The 18,012-nt window shown below is 38.0% G+C and overlaps 1 protein-coding gene across 1 annotated transcript in view; it reads right to left on the reverse strand.

The window, feature by feature from the left end:
• The window catches only part of LOC128579077 (putative ankyrin repeat domain-containing protein 19), a 75,049-nt gene that overhangs the window by 31,012 nt on the left and 26,025 nt on the right, over positions 1 to 18,012 (reverse strand). The window contains exons 7-9 of the mRNA XM_053581354.1: positions 7,406 to 7,545; positions 1,116 to 1,194; positions 465 to 526 (exon numbers count right to left, since the gene is read on the reverse strand). Coding sequence (XP_053437329.1) covers positions 465 to 526; positions 1,116 to 1,194; positions 7,406 to 7,545 — 281 coding nt within the window. The remainder of the gene's footprint in view (positions 1 to 464; positions 527 to 1,115; positions 1,195 to 7,405; positions 7,546 to 18,012) is intronic.

The following is an 18,012-nucleotide window of genomic DNA, read 5'->3' on the forward strand; positions in this document are numbered from 1 at the left end:
TAGACTGGCCAATTCAAACATGGTAACAGTTTTGAGTGCCAGATTTTGTCATTACATGTTCCAAGTTATAAAAATCAAGTCTCCAAACTGCATTAGGCCTTTTATTACACATCCATATTTACCACAGACTCATGCATTTGGCTATAGATGAATCTGGAATAATTCTTTAATTTTTAAATAAACTTAACTTCAAATCCAAATGGTATTCTTATAACTTCTAAGCCTTATCATTTTGTATTATATTACACTGTCTTTTTAAAGGAATCTTGCAAATTAGCAGAATTTTACTATTCAGCAGCTCATTCTTTCCACATAATTACTTTATTAATTATGGCCTGATAATGTAAGAAAATAATTCCTTGTGGGCACATACACAGCTGAGAAAAGGTAATTAAAAGCATCCCTTTTATGTTTTAAAGTTGTCAATGCTTATATTTTAAAGTAATGATAAGAAAAGACAGTACCTCCAAATACAAACTTGGTTCTTTTGGTTTGTCGTGTCCTGATAACAGTACAGAGATTTTATCTATAAAATGTCATTTAAAGATAAATTAATGATAAAAATATTACTGCATTTTCAAAACATATACAAATGTATCTCCATTTGTGACTATTTCAGTAAAATAAAACTCATAGCCAAAAGAATTTCAGAAGGTTAAAGCAGTTTCAGGAAAAAGTTTATAGTATAAAAAAGGTGGCAAAAGAAACGTACTTAAAAGGAATGGACAGTATATTTAAAAGGAATGGACATTATCTACTTGTGACCTTACCTATGGTGCATATTGCAAGGGTACACGTCAAATCTATGAAGTGTAGAGTATCAATGTCTTAACACAACAATTAAGTAAGTGAGGTGAAGGCTATGTGACCCAGCTTGATTTAAGCATTCCTAATTGTATATAAAATCAGCACATCATACCCCATAAATACATTACTGTACATAGTTATGATTTAATAAAAACAATAAAATAAATAAAAGGAATGGAAATTAAACCAATACCCATTATTGGTTTTTATTTCATAATAGCATGTAATTAAAAATTTTAGATGTTTCCCCTAATTATAAGATTACCACCTCTTATAATTTATTTTCACAAAAATAAAATTGTCATTACCTATTTGCTTTTGTGTAGCACTTTCAACAATACCAATCGTGTTGGTATTGTCTCCAACTTCTGACTCTCTTGCTCCTTCCTATTGAGAAAAAGAAAAGTCAACTTCAGGAAATGTATTGATTCACTCACACATCAATCTGTTAGCAAAATAACACACATTCACTATGTTTATCAAGCATACGCACTACCTGGGAGAATAATTTGAACATAGAAACAGAAGACAGAGTCTGTCCTATATTTAAGTGGGTGTGGCAAAGATATATGGAAACAAATAAGAAAGGTAATTCATGAGTCTGTAATTACAGTAAATTAATTACACAAAGGATACAAGGGAGGAAGAGTCAGTTCTACCCAGGAAGCTTAGGAAATGCAGCAAAGATAGAGGCGTATTTTCAAAGACAACGATGTACACAGTGAGAGTGTGAAGGGCTTTTGGACAGGGGAGAAGGGGCAAAAGGATGAGGAATGGAACCACAGGGCATATGAGTGCTCTGAAGGTAATGCAGTAAAACTGCAACCTTGTGATAAGGAACAGGTTTCAGAGATGAAATGGGAGAATCAGGCCAAGCTACCAAAGACAGGTGGCAGAAGAGGTGCAAACTTTCCCTTTCCTGTAATGGGATCCACTCAATAAGCAGGTAAGTCAGGCCACCACAAACATATTTTCAAAAGGTCACCTTGGTAGCAATGTGAAAATAGATGAACACCTGACAAAATCAGAAAAGAGCTTTTCAAAATCATAGATCAGAAAGAGAATTATGGTAACAAGCTATGAACACTGGTAATGGTGAGTGACTGGATTGGTGATCTGCAGGAGAGATAAAGTACAAGATTTACACTAACTTAATGTTTCAGTGCTACTTACTAGATGTTATTTACTAGAAAAGAAAAATCAGATGGCAAAATAGGGCACCAAGAGTCAAGGAAGTAAGGGAAGGGATAAGGACAGTGTCTTCAGTCCTTAAAGTCCAATATGTCAACTATGAAGCACCCAAGGACATAGGAGATGAATCTGGATACATACTTTAGGAAGAGATTACTTACTCATGAAAGGAATATGGTGTTAAGAACATAAGTATGTGTAAGATATTCTAAACTGGCACACCTATGTAATGCAAATCCAACAGAACTCTGACATTTGGAAAATGAGAACAAGAGGAGAAAATAAAACCATAGGATTCAAATTTTATATTTTAACATTTTTGAAGAAAAATACACTTTCATTAATATATGCAAATATTTACTTCTTGTTATTGTGTCCATTTTTAAAATTGAAGAAAATGTTTATCTCAAAAAAAAAACAATTCAAGATGCTACAAGAAAACTCTTTCAATAATTATCCCTACAAATTTTAACTTGTAGAAGAAAAATGCTGTTATGATTAGAGAATTACGAGGGCATTTTAAGTACTACTATGATGTAAGAAAGAAATGTAAAACCCTAGTTTAAATTTCACATGGTTTTCTTATTCTTCTGTCAACAACGTACTAATAACTCTGTCTATTGATACCTGATAGAATGGTCATTAAAAGTTAAAGAAAAGGGGTGTGGTATGTCTTTTATGGGTGGGACAAGGGTTCTTTTTATAATTATTAAATTATAGCTGTGTACATTGATATGATCATGGGGCATCATACACTAGCTTCATAAACCGTTTGACACATTTTCATCATACTGGTTGACACAGCCTTCCTGGCATTTTTTTAGTTATTGTGCTAAGACATTTACATTCTACATTTACTAAGTTTCACATATACCCTTGTAAGATACACCACAGGTGTAATCCCACCTATCCCCCTTGCTTTATCCCCCTCCCCTCCCTTTCCCCCTTCCCCGTAAGTATCTCAAGAATGGAAAAAAAGTACCCAATGTACTCAGCCCTACTATGAAACTAATTTAGGGCTTTCACATGAAAGCTATAACCCAGTTACAACCTAAGAATAGGGGGACAAGGGTTCTTATCTAACAAAGCAATCAATGTACGCTGGATCTGTGTACCCTCAAGGAAACCTCAACAACAACAACAAAAACTGAAGAAAGGATCTAGAATTTAAAAAACCCTATGTTTATACATGTTGAAGATTTAGAAATCTCCCAGTATATCCATGATTGACCAGCAGGACCCGATACTCACATGAGGAAAGAAGAAATGGACTAAAACATTGGGCCCATAGGACTCTTGTGTTTTACTGATAAAAGACATCGTGTACAAGGTTTGACAAGCATGAATACTAAAGTTAATAATGCTTCTTTAGAATAATAAAATGTTCACATTCTGGACATATTTGTCAAATTAAGAAATGACCTTCCAGAGATAATTTTGTATACTATTTGGCAGTCTTTACTGCCGTATGCTTCTATAACTTTGTGTAGTTTATTTGATGATTCTTTAATCAAATCTGACTACATTTACTGGATGTGTGAACATCTGTGTCCATTACAGAGATTTCATGAGCACAAGATGAATGAGAAAAACACCAAAACACACAACTGACTAATTTGTTTAAGAGGTTTGAATTTAAAATATCTTTTCACATTTAATGGATACATAAATTTTAATTTTAGTTAACAAAACTATAAATGTTTATTTATTTTGCCTTATTTTCAAAAAGTTCAGCTACCAAGAAATTACATCAAATAGTAAGATAAATTAGTTAAGTTGAGAATATACTAAACACTGTTAGAAAACTTCAACAAAAGCCAGAAGAGCCAAATACTAATAATTCATTTAATAATTCTAATAGAGCCTAAAAGAGGTTTCACTTTGTATAATCTGTGAGCATAGGTTTGACTAGATTAAATATGAGATGACATTTCATTAAATTGAAAAGAAATAATACAGACTAAATTTCCTTTCTTAGAAATACTACCAAAAAATAGAGAATAGACCTTAAAAAGAAGATTGATGTTCAGGCTGTCATAAGCAATCAAAGGAAAAGATAACTTTGGGGGGTTGTTCATAAATGGAATACCCGAAAAAAGAAAAGATAACCACACAGAATAAACATGTTTTTTTCTAAAAAATAAAATAAAACTCCTTTATTATTATTATTATTTTTAAGACAGAGCCTCACTATGTCCCCCTAGGTAGGGTGCCATGGTGTCACAGCTCCAAGCAACCTCCAACTCTTGGGCATCAGCGATTCTCTTGCCTCAGCCTCATAAGTAGCTGGGACTACAGGGGCCTGCCATAATTCCTGGCTATTTTATTGTTGCAGTTGTCATTGTTGAGCAGGCCCAAGCCAGGTTTGAAACTACCTGATCGGATGTATGTGGCATGCGCCCTAAACACTGAGGTACGGGTGTCCAGCCATTTTCTAATATTTGTAATTGATACATAATAGGGGTCCATATTTGGGGAGTACACATGATAATTTCACACATTCATATCATCAACTCAGGGTATAAGGATATTCATCATCTTAAATATGTAAACATATACATTTTTATATATACTTTTTTTGGGGGGGAAATAGCTTTATCCTCTGTCATAACACAAACCAACAGACTTTGGTGTTGGCAAGTGAGGAAACACAACAGTAGAACCCGCTGCTCACTGAGAAGAAGGAGGATGAGTTACAAAGCCTTCCCCCATTTCTCATGCAGCTGAGATAAAGCCATAACCCTTATAAATAGATCATTATATTAAAAATATTTCCAGGGCCCACCTGGCTCTGCTCCTACACAAATAGGGTTAATCTCTGTAGTAAAAAGGGTGATATTTGGGGGGCAGAAATTTGGGGGGCTGGTAGCTGGAAGACAACCCAATGTGTAATTAAGGTTCTCCCAAACATCCAGAAGAGAGGGGCAAGGGGGCCCTGTCATTGGCTGAGAAGTATTCCTGGAGGTAGTCTCACTCCTGTCCTCAATCCCTGATGCTCTTGAGTGATCTGTCCTTTCAGACACCCGCCTGTTCCACTCTCAGAGTCTATTATTTTCTTGGAACCCACCTATTTAGCTCACCAACCAAGTTTTGGTGTCCCCTATTGCTTAGGCCTCTGAAGTCATCCCCTTTAAATCACAGCCCTCTCCTTAAATACAAAGCATGAGGAGACCTCAAGGGTCCTTCCTGCCAGGAGTATATTCCAGGGGTCAGCCAGTTTGGGGGTCCCCCCTCAGTCCCAGACCATGAATTAAATTGGTGCTGGGCCCTGTGTTCATTGGTGGAGACCTCAAAGACATAGGCAGGGCAGTAATTCCAATAAGACACCCGGCAATTCCTGGGTGTCTCTGTTTGTCACCACCGGGAGGATGGTGGAGTTTTCAAGGATGCTGTTCATCATGTATCATTCAGCCAGCTACTACAACTTGTGCAGGAAATTCACCAGGTACTCCTAGAGGGGTGAGCAAAACAGGCAGTACACAAATCTCCGTCCTCCAGCTGGGCCCGCTCTGTCACCACCTTCTCCACCACCTGCTTGCCAAAGGAGCAGGCCTTGGAGGAGCACATGAGGGTCATGTGCTCCAGGCTCTCATACTGGCTGCTCACTCTGTATAAGGCACCACTGTTGCTGCTTCTACCACTGCTAGCCCTGGTCTTCTCACCACTTGGGCCCCAGTTCAGTTCTGCCAAAAACTTAAACAGGAAAAAGACAGGGGGAGGAGGCAATGATCATCAGTTCCTGGACACCACCCTTTTCTCAGAGAATTTGTAATTGATCTGCTGGACATCCACACTCTTGAGTGGGGGTACTCCAGGGCTGGGGCAGTGCTGGCTGATGTGTACAAACAGGTGCCTCTGGTATGAGCCAGTTGCATTTGGAAGTTCCACACAGGCAGAGAACTCTACTAGCTGCAACCAGGAAGAGCCCAGGGCCCAAGCCTGCCAGGCTGGGGATAATGGAGCAAGTACAGACAGGGGTGAGAGGGGTTAAGTGAACCCTTTCCCTGGTCAATAGATGGGGGAGTCAATGACAAGAAGAATGGCTTCACATCTGAAACTTGCACAGGGGTCTAGGGCCCCAGGCCAAAACTGGAAAAGCTCAGAGGCTTGAGGACCACCAGGACCCAGTTTGGTGAGCTGGGCCAACAACGTGGTAGCCATGGTTCGGAAAGCCTTGTTCTTGGAAACCTGGTCCTTTAGCTTGGACTAGATTTCTCTTGATTACTTTCAAGTTGAAACCTGGATGAGATTAGAGACCTGGTTGCAAGTTCAGACCTTCTCCAATCTTAGCTTGATGTAGCAGGTAATCATTTCATTCTAACCGTACATCTTGCCTTCAAAGGACAAGATGATTTTCTGACAACCATAGAACAGGTAGATGGCCAAGCTCTGCTCAGTATCTGGGTTCCACTTTCCTTCTAGTACTCTTCCTGCCTGTGCCACTCTCATCACTGCCGTCCTTAATGCTTGTCCAGCCACGGCCATCATCCACAAGGGACCCTAACCCAGGCTTCCCAATCACGGCCTCCCAGCCTGTGGCTGAGGAACCATCACCTTAGATATTTATCTTTCATTCATGCTAGGAACTTATGAAATATCTTCTAGTTATTTGTAAATGTATACAAGATTAATGTTACTATAGCCATCATTAAGTTTTCTTTATGTTCCTTATTAACATCAGTTATAAGTCATTCAGATAAATCTGAACACGTTTTCATTACCTGGCTTTCTTTTTCTAAGTTATGTTTAAAATAATTTCTATTATATCTTATACAGAGATCATGCCGCCATTTAACTCCACTATTTCCGTCGTGTTTTTATTTATTTATTTATTACTTTTCTTTTTTAGAGATAGAGCTTCACTTTTTCACCCATGGTAGAGTGCCATGGCATCACAGGTCACAGAAACCTCCAACTCCCAGGCTTAAGCGATACGCTTGCCTCAACCTCCTGAGTACCTGGGATTATAGGCACCCACCACAACACCTGGCTATCTGTTGTGTTTTCATAATAATCTCCCTCATTTGGACTGTCTTACTCAATGTTTATATTTATCTTGCCTTTCCTCAATCAATTCTTTCCCTTCATCACTCTCTTCCTCTCCATGTTTGTTGAGCTGGGGATTTTTGGTTGCTTTATAGTACTTTCCTTCCATAATGATAAGCTTAAGCTTTGCTCCACTAGTTTTCCTAATGCTCAATGCTAAGCACATCTCTGGCTTGACACTATATGATTTCTCTTATGATTATGAGGACTTTTTTTGTTAGATCTTTCTTATTATTATGAGAATCAGTGGGATGGTATGTGAAAAAAATCACATTGTATCCCATAAATGCATTAATGTACACAGGTATGATTTAATAATAAATAAATATCCTTTAAAAAAGGTTTTATGAAGACAACTTACCTCTGTATCACAATGGTTGACAAAGGCCATTCGAGGACCTGGTATGAATGGCTGGACTAAAGTGAAGGTGGAAAAATGGTTTTCAGCCATTTCTTCTTTTTGACAAACAGAACGCCTTTCCTTAACCAAAGTTGCTCTTGCTACAGTAAAAACAAGGTAAAGAATACGTAAAAATATTGGTAGTTCATAATCAATAAATAACAGAAGAAGAGACAGTCTTCAAAAAGCTTATAATTTTCCTTGCATGTCTGAGAAGCAGTCTATAGACTTTTAAAATCTGGGTTGGAAACCCAAAAGGAAACAGAAAAGGAAGAAAAGGAAACCAGAACAAAGGAGAGGTTGCAATCTTAATTTCAGATACAAGCAGTTTTAAAGCAACTAAAATTAAGAAAGACAAAGATGGAAGAGAGGAAAGGAGGGAGGGGGTGATGGGTCATGGTGTTTGGCACACCTCTTGGAGAAAAAACACATTTATAAGAGGGACTTTGCCTGACAAATGCAATTAGTGTAACTTGGTTATTTGTACCTTCAATGAATCCCCAACAATAAAAATAAATAAATAAAATAAAAATAAAAAAAGAAAGACAAAGATGGACACTTTATACTGGTCAAAGGTACAATACAACATGAAAACATATCAATTTTAAATATTTATGCACCCAACTTTAATATGCCCATATTTATGAAACAGACCATGAAGGGTCTGAGCAATATGACATCCCAAAGACACCATAATAGCTGGGGACATTAACATCCCTCTCACAGAACTGGACAGGTCCTATAAATGGAAACTAACCAAGATAAAAGGGACTGAAATATGACCATGGAACAAAAGGGATTAATATACATATACAGAACACAACATCCCAAAGCAAAAGAATATACATTTTTCTCAGCCCATCATACATACTCCAAAATTGACCACATCCTAGAATACAAATCAAACCTCAGCAAAATTAAAACAATAGAAAGTGTACCTTATACCTTCTCAGACCACAAGGCAATAAAGGTGGAACTCAACTCCAACTAAAATGCACATCTCTACACAAAGACATGGAAATTAAGTAACTTTTAGCTAAATGAGAGTTATGTTCAAGAAAAGATAAAAGAGGAAATCATTAAATTCCTCAAACATAACAACAATGAAGGAATAAGTTCTAAAAACCTGTGGGATACAGTGAAAGCCCTCCTATGAGGGAAATGTATTACATTAGATGCCCACATTTGAAAAACAGAAAGGGAGTGCATTGACAAACTCAAGAACCATCTTATGGAATTGGAAAATACAACAATCTAATCCCCAAACCAGCAGAAGGAAAGAATTAACCAGAATTAAATCAGAGATTAATGAAATTAAAAACAAGAGAATCATTCAAAAAATTAATGAAACAAAAAATATTTTTTATTTTATTTATTTATTTATTTATTTATTTATTGCAGTTTTTCTCCAAGGCTGGGTTTGAACCCTCCACCTCTGGCATATTGGGCTGACACCCTACTCCTTTGAGCCACAGGTGCCCCCCCAAATGATTTAATTTTTTGAAAAAATAAATAAAATAGATAACCTGTGGCCAGATTAACTAGAAACAGAAAACAAAATCTCTAATCACATCAATCAGAAACAATAAACAGGAAATAACAACAGATGCCACAGAGACACAAGAGATTATCTCTGAGTACTACAAGAAACTCTATGCCTAGAAATTGTACAATGTGGAGAAAATGGATCAATAACAAGAATAATATCCTCTCCCTAGACTTAAACAAGAACAAATAGATCTTCTGAAAAGACCAATCTCAACCACTGAGATTGAAGAAAAAATAAAAAATTTCCCAACAAAAAATGCCATGGTCCAGATGACTTCACACCAGAATTCTATCAAACCTTCAAGGAAAAGCTTATACTCATATTACAGAAATTATTCCAAAAAAAAAAGAGAGAGGAAAAAGGAAGGAATCTTCCCAACACGTTCTACAAAGCAAACGTTACCCTGATGCCAAAACCAGTAAAACATCCAACTAAATTGAGAATTTCAGACCAATTTCACTAATGAATATAGATGCAAAAATTCTCAATAAAATCCTACCCAATAAATTACAGCTACACATTAAAAAATAAAATCACAATCACGCAGGATTCATCCCAGAGATGCAAGCCCAATAAACAAAAAATGTACTTCACCATATCAACAGAAGCAGAAAAAATGACCATATGATCCTCTGAATAGAGGCAGAAAAAGCATTCAATAAAATTCAACATCTTTTTTCTAATAAGAACACTTAAAAATATAGGCATAGGTGGCATATTTCTTAAACTTATTGAAGCCATCTATGACAAACCCACTGCTAGTATTATACTAAATTGAGTAAAACTGAAAACTTTTCCACTTAGAACTGGAACAAACACAAGGCTGTCCTCTACCACCACCACTATACAACATAGTGCTGGAAGTTCTAACCAATTCAATCAGGCAAGAGAAGGCTATAAAGGGCATCTTAATGGGAGCAGAAGAGGTCAAACTCTCCCTCTATGCCAATGATGATCTTATACTTAGAGAACACCAACAACTCAACCACAAGAATCCTGGAAGTGATCAAAAAATACACTAAGGTCTCAGGATATAAAGTTAATCTCCACAAGTCAGTAGCCTTTGTATATGCCAATAACAGCCAAGATGAGAAGCTAATCAAGGACACAAATGTCTTCACAGTAGCCTCAGAAAAAAATGAAATACCTAGGAATATACCTAATAAAAGAGGTGAAGGATCTCTATAAAGAAACTTACAAAACCCTAAGAAAGAAATAGCAGAGGATATTAACAAATGGAAGGATATAACATGCTCTTGGCTGGAGAGAAACAACATTATTAAAATTTCTATACTCCCAAACCATTCTACAGATTTTATGCAATCCCCATTAAAATCCCATCAACATACTTTCAAAATGTAGGAAAAAAAATAATTCTGCATTTTGTATGGAACCAAAAAAAAAAAATGTTATAGCCAAAGCAATTCTTAGTAATAAAAACAAAGCCAGGGCATATCACTACCAGACTTTCAGCTGTAAAGATCAAAACAGCATGGTATTGGCACAAAAATAGTCACTGACATTTAGAACTGAATAGAAAACCATGAAAGGAAACTAATATCTTACAGCTACCTGATCTTTGATAAAACAAACAAGAACATACACTAGGGAAAAGAATCCCTATTCAATAAATGGTGCTGGGAGAACTGGATAACGATATGTAAAAGACTGAAACTGGGCCCTCATCTCTCATCACTTACAAAAATTGATTCAGGATAGATAAAAGATCTAAATCTAAGGCACGAAACAATAAAAATCCTCAAAGAAAGTGTGGGGAAAACACTTGAAGATATCAACCTGGAGAAAGATTTTATGAAAAAGACTTCTGTGGCAGTCACCACAACACCAATAATAAACAAATGGGACTTAATTCAACTGAAAAGCTGCTATACAGCTAAGGGAACAATAACCAAAGCAAACAGACAGCCTTCAGAATGGGAAAAGACATTTGCATATTATGAATTGGACAAAACCATGATTACTAGGATGTATAGACAACTCAAATTAATCAACTAGAAAAGATCCAAGAATCCTATATATCACAGGGCAAGAGACATGAATAGAACCTTTCTAAAGACAGATGAATAGCTAACAAACATATGAAATAATACTCATCATCCCTGATCATCAGAGAAATGCAAATCAAACCCACCATAAGATATCACCTAGCCCCAAAATGGCCCACATCACAAAGTCTCAAAGTGGCAGATGCCGGTGTGGATGTGGAGAGAAGGGAACATTTTTACGCTGCTGCTGGGGATGCTAATTAATACAATTTTTTGTAAGGAAGTATGGATAATCCTCAAAGAAGTCAAATTAGATCTGCCATTTAATCCTGCAATCCCATTACTGAGCATCTACCCAGAAGAAAAAGAAATCCTTTTATCATAAGGACATTTGCGCTAGACCGTTTATCGCAGCTCAATTTAAAATCACAAAATGTGGAAACAACCTAAATGGCCACCAACCCAGGAATGGATCAACAAACTGTGGTACATATATACCATGGAATACTATTCAGCCACTAAAAACGATGGAGGCTTTATATCTTTCATATTAACCCAGATGAAGATGGAAAACATTGTTCTTAGTAAATTATCACAAGAACGGGGAAGCAAAAATCCAATGTGTATATTTATATTCTAATATGAAGGCAATACATGATCTAATTCAAGGGGTATGGTAGCAGAACAAGGTAGCGGGGAGAGGCAGAGGTAGAAGGGGAGTGGGGGACACAGTGTGTGGCACACCTCTTGGGGGCAGAACACAAATATAAGAGGGATTTTATCTAATAAATGCAATCAGTGTAACCTAATTCTTTGTTTACCCTTAATGAATTCCAAACAGTAAAAAATGCACATTTTGATTTCATTGATTTTGATTTTTTTACTTTTTATTCTGATTGATTTTGGCTCTAATTTTTATTTCCTTTCTTTTGGTCACTTTAAGTTTCATTAGCTCTTATTCTAGTTTCTTTTTTATTAATATTAAATCATAGCTGTCTAGCTGATAGATCATGAAAAAAATGCATATTTTGTGTATGATTTACAATTTGCTAAAAACGAAGACTGATACATTGTTACAAAGTATTCCTTTGGGATCATACTTGAATACCAGAGTAGAATTAATAGTCATACTATTGGTGGGCTATTACTGCAGAAAGAAACTCTTACTTCCCTTCCTTTGTTTATAAAATGTAAACAAGAACAAGATCTATCAAAATTATTTGATACCTATAAGGAGCTACTATTTGCAATATCATAATCCTAAAAAACCCTACCACACTGACAGAAAATGCTATCATTTGCAGAATCAGTATCACGTGAGTAGTCTCAAACTTAAAAAGATTGATTTCTGAAATGGATGAGGAGCACTTAGAATACAGTATAAAGCATTCCCCCTTATCTGTTACTTGTGTGAGAAAAAACGCACTCAACCTGTTTTTTCTTTGTCCTCACACCACCACGACACTAATCAACACAGAGGATTTATGTGACCTATATGTGGGAATATTTTTTCACTCCAAAAATCCCACAATCGATTCTTCAGTAGACACTAGCAGGGTGTCCTCCCTTTTGATCCCAGCACCATCTCCTTGGTGACAGTATCAGACCCCACAGGGTTCGTCTGCCCCTCCCCACACCAGAACTTCTGACCAACAGCCTTCAAGTTGGGGTTCCCACAACCCCATCCTAGGGTTCGATAAATTCAGTAGAATGTTTCACAGAACTCAAGGAGACACTTCTGCCAGCTGGTTAATTATGGAGGAGATTATGAAGGATACAGATGGTGAGGGACATAGGGCAAGGTATGGGGAAGAGATGCAGAGCTTCCAGGCCCTCCAAAGGGCACCACCCCCTAGGAACTTCCATATATTCAGCTATCTAGAAGCTCTCTGAACCCTGTCCTTTGGGCTTTTATGAAAGATTCATTACTTGGCATGCCTGACTAAAGGACTGGCCATTGGTGTCAAACAAACTTCCAGTCTCTCTCTCCTCCCTGGAGGTTGGGAAGTGGGTCTAGAAGTCCCAACCTTCTAATCCTACCATAGTCTTTCACGTGACCAGGCCTTACTCTGAAGCTGCCTAGGAACTGCTGGACATCAGGCCATCAACCACACACACAGATATCTCTTTTGGAGATCCTAAGGATTTTAGAAGTTGTATGCAAGGAAATTGGGTGCAAGATCATGTATCACATTTTTGGCTTTGTGTCCTGTGGTTTCAATAAATATAGTCAAAATAGTGTCTAAGTCTTAAATTGAAAACTCCAGAAATAAACAATTTATAAGTTTTAAATTATGTACTCTTCTGAGTAGTGTGATAAAAAATCTCAAACCATTCTGCTCCATTTTGCCCAGGATGTCAATCATCCTTCTTCTGGTATAACCACACTGTCTGTGCTGTACCCCAAATTCTCCCTTAGCCATTGATATGCTCTGTCCTCACATTCAGCCCTCAGCTTGGTGATCCAGGATCACTGGAAGGAGATGATCCCCTCCTTCTAATATGCAGTTGGAACATAAACAGCAGCCCAAACTGCATCACAGTGCCTGCCTCACCCACCTCCCTCATCCAGTCGCGTTCACTGTATCTGCCCCTGTCATTGCAAGAAGTAGGGTGAGGAGAGTATGATAAATTGTTTTGAGAGATGACATTCACGTCACTTACAGTATAGCACGCTGTTAAAATTATTCATTTATTATTAGTTATTGTAGTTGATCTATTACTGTGCCTAATTTATAAACTATCATAGATATGTGTATACAGGAGAAAACATTTGCAGGGCAGACTAGAGACAGCCTACAAATGTGCCACTCACAGGGAAAGTGGAGTTGCAGGTAGCTGCCTTCATACGGATCACTTGTCTCTGAAGCCACATTGTGAAATCACAGAGAAGGAACAGGGTACACTCAGTGTGGGGGGAAAAGGTGACACATTAAGAAGATTAGAGAATGTGAGGGGAAGAGTAGATTAGATTATGAAAGAACCATGTCAGCACAGCATGGCCTGAACTGCACGATGGCACCCAACACCCTCACAGACCTCTTATCTGCACAGATGGGGTACCGCCTGGAGTCTGTGCAGAACCCATGCAACAGACAACAGGCACTGTGGGGAAGCACCCTTAACTCTGAGGTGCACCCACACTGGTCTACACCAGGTCTACACTGAGCAGGGGAGGGAGCAGACTGACTTGTGGCTTCCCTTTGTCCTCTATAGATCCTAGTTATCAAGCTTTGGTCTGATTCAAAAAATGCAAATATCCTTTCCCATTGTGTAGGTTGTCTATTTGCTTTGGTTGTCGTCTCCTTAGCTTTTCAGATGAATTAACTCCCATTTGTTTGTCTTTGTTGTTGTTGCAATCGCTACAGAAGTCTTCTTCGTACAGTCTTTCCCCAGGCCAATAACTTCAAGTGTTTTTCCTATAATTTCTTTGTGGATTTTTATCGTTTTGTGCCTTAAATTTAGGTCTATTATCCATCTTAAATCAATTTTTGTGAGTCGAGAAGGGTGTGGTTCCAGTTTCGGTCTTTTACATGTCCTTATGCAGTTCTCCCAACACCATTTATTGAATAGGGATTCTTTCCCTCAGTGTATGTTCTTGTTTGGTTTATCAAAGACTAGGTGGCTTTAAGATGTTAGTTTCATTTCCCGGTATTCAACTCGGTTCCAAATGTCTATGTCTCTATTTTTGTGCCAGTATCATGCTGTTTTGAACACTATGGCCTTGTAGTACAGCCTAAAGTCTGGTATGCTGATGCCCCAAGCTTTGCTTTTACTACTAAGAGGTGCCTTAGATATATGGGGATTTTTCTGGTTCCATACAAAACAAAGAATTATTTTTCTAAGTCTTGAAAGTATGATGTTGGTATTTTAATAGGGATGGCATTGAATCTGTAGATTCCTTTGGGAAGTATAGACATTTCAACAATGTTGATTTTTCCCAGCCATAAGCATGGTATGTTCTTTCATTTGTTAATATCCTCTGCTATTTCGTTCCTTAGGGTTTCGAAATTTCCTTTATAGAGGTCCTTCACCTCTTTTGTTAGGTATATTCCTAGGTATTTCATTTTCTTTGCAGCTATGGTGAAGGGGGTTCTGTCCTTAATTAGCCTCGCACCTTGGCTGTTACTGGCATACATAAAGGCTACTGACTTGTGGACATTGGTTTTATATCCTGAGACATTACTGTATTTTTGGATCACTTTCAGGAGTCTTGTGGTTGACCTTTGAGGTGCTCTAAGTAAAAGATCATATCGTCAGCAAAGAGGGAGACTTGGACCTCCTCTGCTCCCATTGGGATGTCCTTTATTTCCTTCTCTTGCCTGATTGTATTGGCTAGAAACAGCACTATGTTGAATAGTAAAGGCAGTACCTGGTAACCTCCTCTTTATTGACCTAAAAACTTCTTATTCCGTCCTTATGCCCAGTTTTAAGGTCAGGCTATTAAATTGTGATCATTCTGTCTTTTTGATTTAGGCTTTTAAGGTTATTGATTTCCCACCAAAGAATGCTATGGCTGAGTCCCATAGATTATAAAAGCTTGTGTCCCCTTGTTTTTTCCTTATTTCACAATTTATTTTTAAAGTAGATCACAACACTAAGCTTTTGGTACATTCTGCTATTGTACAAGCTCTAAATGCTGGCTCAGCAGCTGAAGGGCACTCTTTCATAGCATGTCTGAAATGTGAACAAAAGTCCATATAAAACAAACATTTAAACTTTTTCTATAGGAACACAGATAAAGGTAACCCCATATCCTAATCCTCTGAATTGCTTCATCTGTGCCAACCCTACTTTTACAAAAACATTTCAAAACTAGTAGTGATTCAGTTAAGTGTACCCCAAAATCCCTAATGCCAGCTAAACTCACAGTTAACAGCTACAGAATGATGTCTACACATTATTAATGGCTGAAGGACACACTGCTGGGTGACCTTTCATTACACTTTCCCAAGTACAAGACACAGACAGAATGCTGACATCCCTCTCTTCTACTTCAGGTAGGACGTCAGGGTTCTGGATTTGTTCAGTTGCAATATCAGTCCTGACATCATATAGTAGACAGTCGAGTAGAAGCAGCAGCTACAGTGTAAGTAGCCAGGATTTCAAGGAGCATCCAGAAACACACATGCATTTCAGGCAGGTCACAGCACTCAACAATCTTATCAAGGCTATCACATACTCATCCCCAGAAGTAGATGGATGAATACTACTTCTCATCTGATTTAGGACTCTTGTGCAGAAGAGGCTTTCCATGCACATAATCATTAGGATGTTACCAAATGACCCCTACACCCGTCTTCACATAACACAGACAGACTTATTCACTGCACTCATCATCATCATCATCAGAGCCTATCTGTTCCTTCAACATGACTTTTTTGGCAACACTATTAACTGCAAGCATGCAAGGTGATGCAACATACTATCTGCCTGGCTCAGCTACGATTTTCACTCCAGGGTCTGATGCAAAACACTTGTCCAACACTGGGCTGATTACACTGATGATCTCTTCCAATTTCAGCTTCACATCCTCACATTCAGGCAAACCACCATCAATATGAAGCAGTACGTGCTGAAACCAACCTCGGCTCCTATGTTAAAGACACAGCAGACATCAGAGACCACCTGCATGAAGGGCTCAGGATCATTACAGCCATTTCCTACATGGAAGATAATGCTGATAACATTAATATTTAGTGCTTTTTCTTATTCCACAAGAAATCTTCTGGTTTTGAGCATGGCACCAAATTTAGCAGCGTCAACAGGCTGCCTTGGAACCATCAGTGGCAACCAGCAAAGCCAACTTTGGCTTTGGTTGTGTTTTGGCAACTTTCATCAGCTTGACTGTGCTATCCAAAATCATCATCTGGACTCCATTACTGGCAGCACACTTAATTGTAGACACTTGTTTACAGGGATTTGCATAGATAATCCTCTCTAGAGGTACATGACACTCTGCACCAATTTTATTTCAGTCATGCTAGCACAGTCAGATCCGGTCCCCATGGAAGTGAGGATCTTCACAATGACTCTGCTGTCATGACATTTGACTGCATAAAATGGAGTGACAGAAGAAGAAGCTTTCGCTACTTTGGGGGTTTCCCCAAAATCCCAACATAGAAGGCATTATTCCCTTCAGAAGAAGAAACCTCATACATTTTTTGGTCCCAAATGTCCCTGGGAGTAAAACCTTGTGTTTTTAGAATCCCACTGTGCATCCTCAGATCAAAATGCAAATGTTCTCAGAGCATCCAGGTGCCACGGGACAGCCCATGGTCAAGCCAGGGTGCTGCTGTTCCACGTGGTCATCAGTGCCTCACTCCCACCCATCAGAGATGCCACCCAAGACCGTGTCCAAGCAGCAGGTACAGGGGCAGCTGGCAGTGGCTACAGGGAATGACCTATGTTTCCCTGTTTTTCAAATTATTTCTTGATTTCCATCCTAATTTTATTTTTGACTCAATAATCATTCAGCAGCAGGTTGTTTAATTTCTGTGACTTTGCAAAGGTTTGAGTATTTCTCTAGTGATTCACTTCTAGTTTCATTCCACTGTGGTCTGAGAAGATGCATAGTATGATTTCATTTTTTTTTAACTTCTTGAGGCCTTTTTGTAGCCTAAGGCATGATCAATCTCAGAGAATATCTCATGCGCTGCAGAGAAGAATCTCTTATTCAATAGTTTTGAGGTAGAATGTTCTGAAAATGTCTGTTAGGCCCATTTGATTTACAGTCTGCATTTATTTATACTCTGCTTTTATGATCTGTCTATCTCTGACAGTTAGGTGTTAAAGTCCCCAGTAAACACAATCCTGCCACAGTAATCTTCCTGCTCTCTGGAACCCATGGGGATGGTATATTCCAGATAAATGTAGTTTCTGGTTACTTGAGAATTCCTTTTAAAAATAGCCCTATCTCTTTTGTTCATAACATACCATACCATACCACTAACTCTGTATTGACTTCATATTAATATTGAAATACACTAGTTAAAAGCTAATTAAGACAAAGA

This window comes from Nycticebus coucang, chromosome Y (assembly GCF_027406575.1).
Source record: "Nycticebus coucang isolate mNycCou1 chromosome Y, mNycCou1.pri, whole genome shotgun sequence".
NCBI lineage: Eukaryota > Metazoa > Chordata > Mammalia > Primates > Lorisidae > Nycticebus > Nycticebus coucang.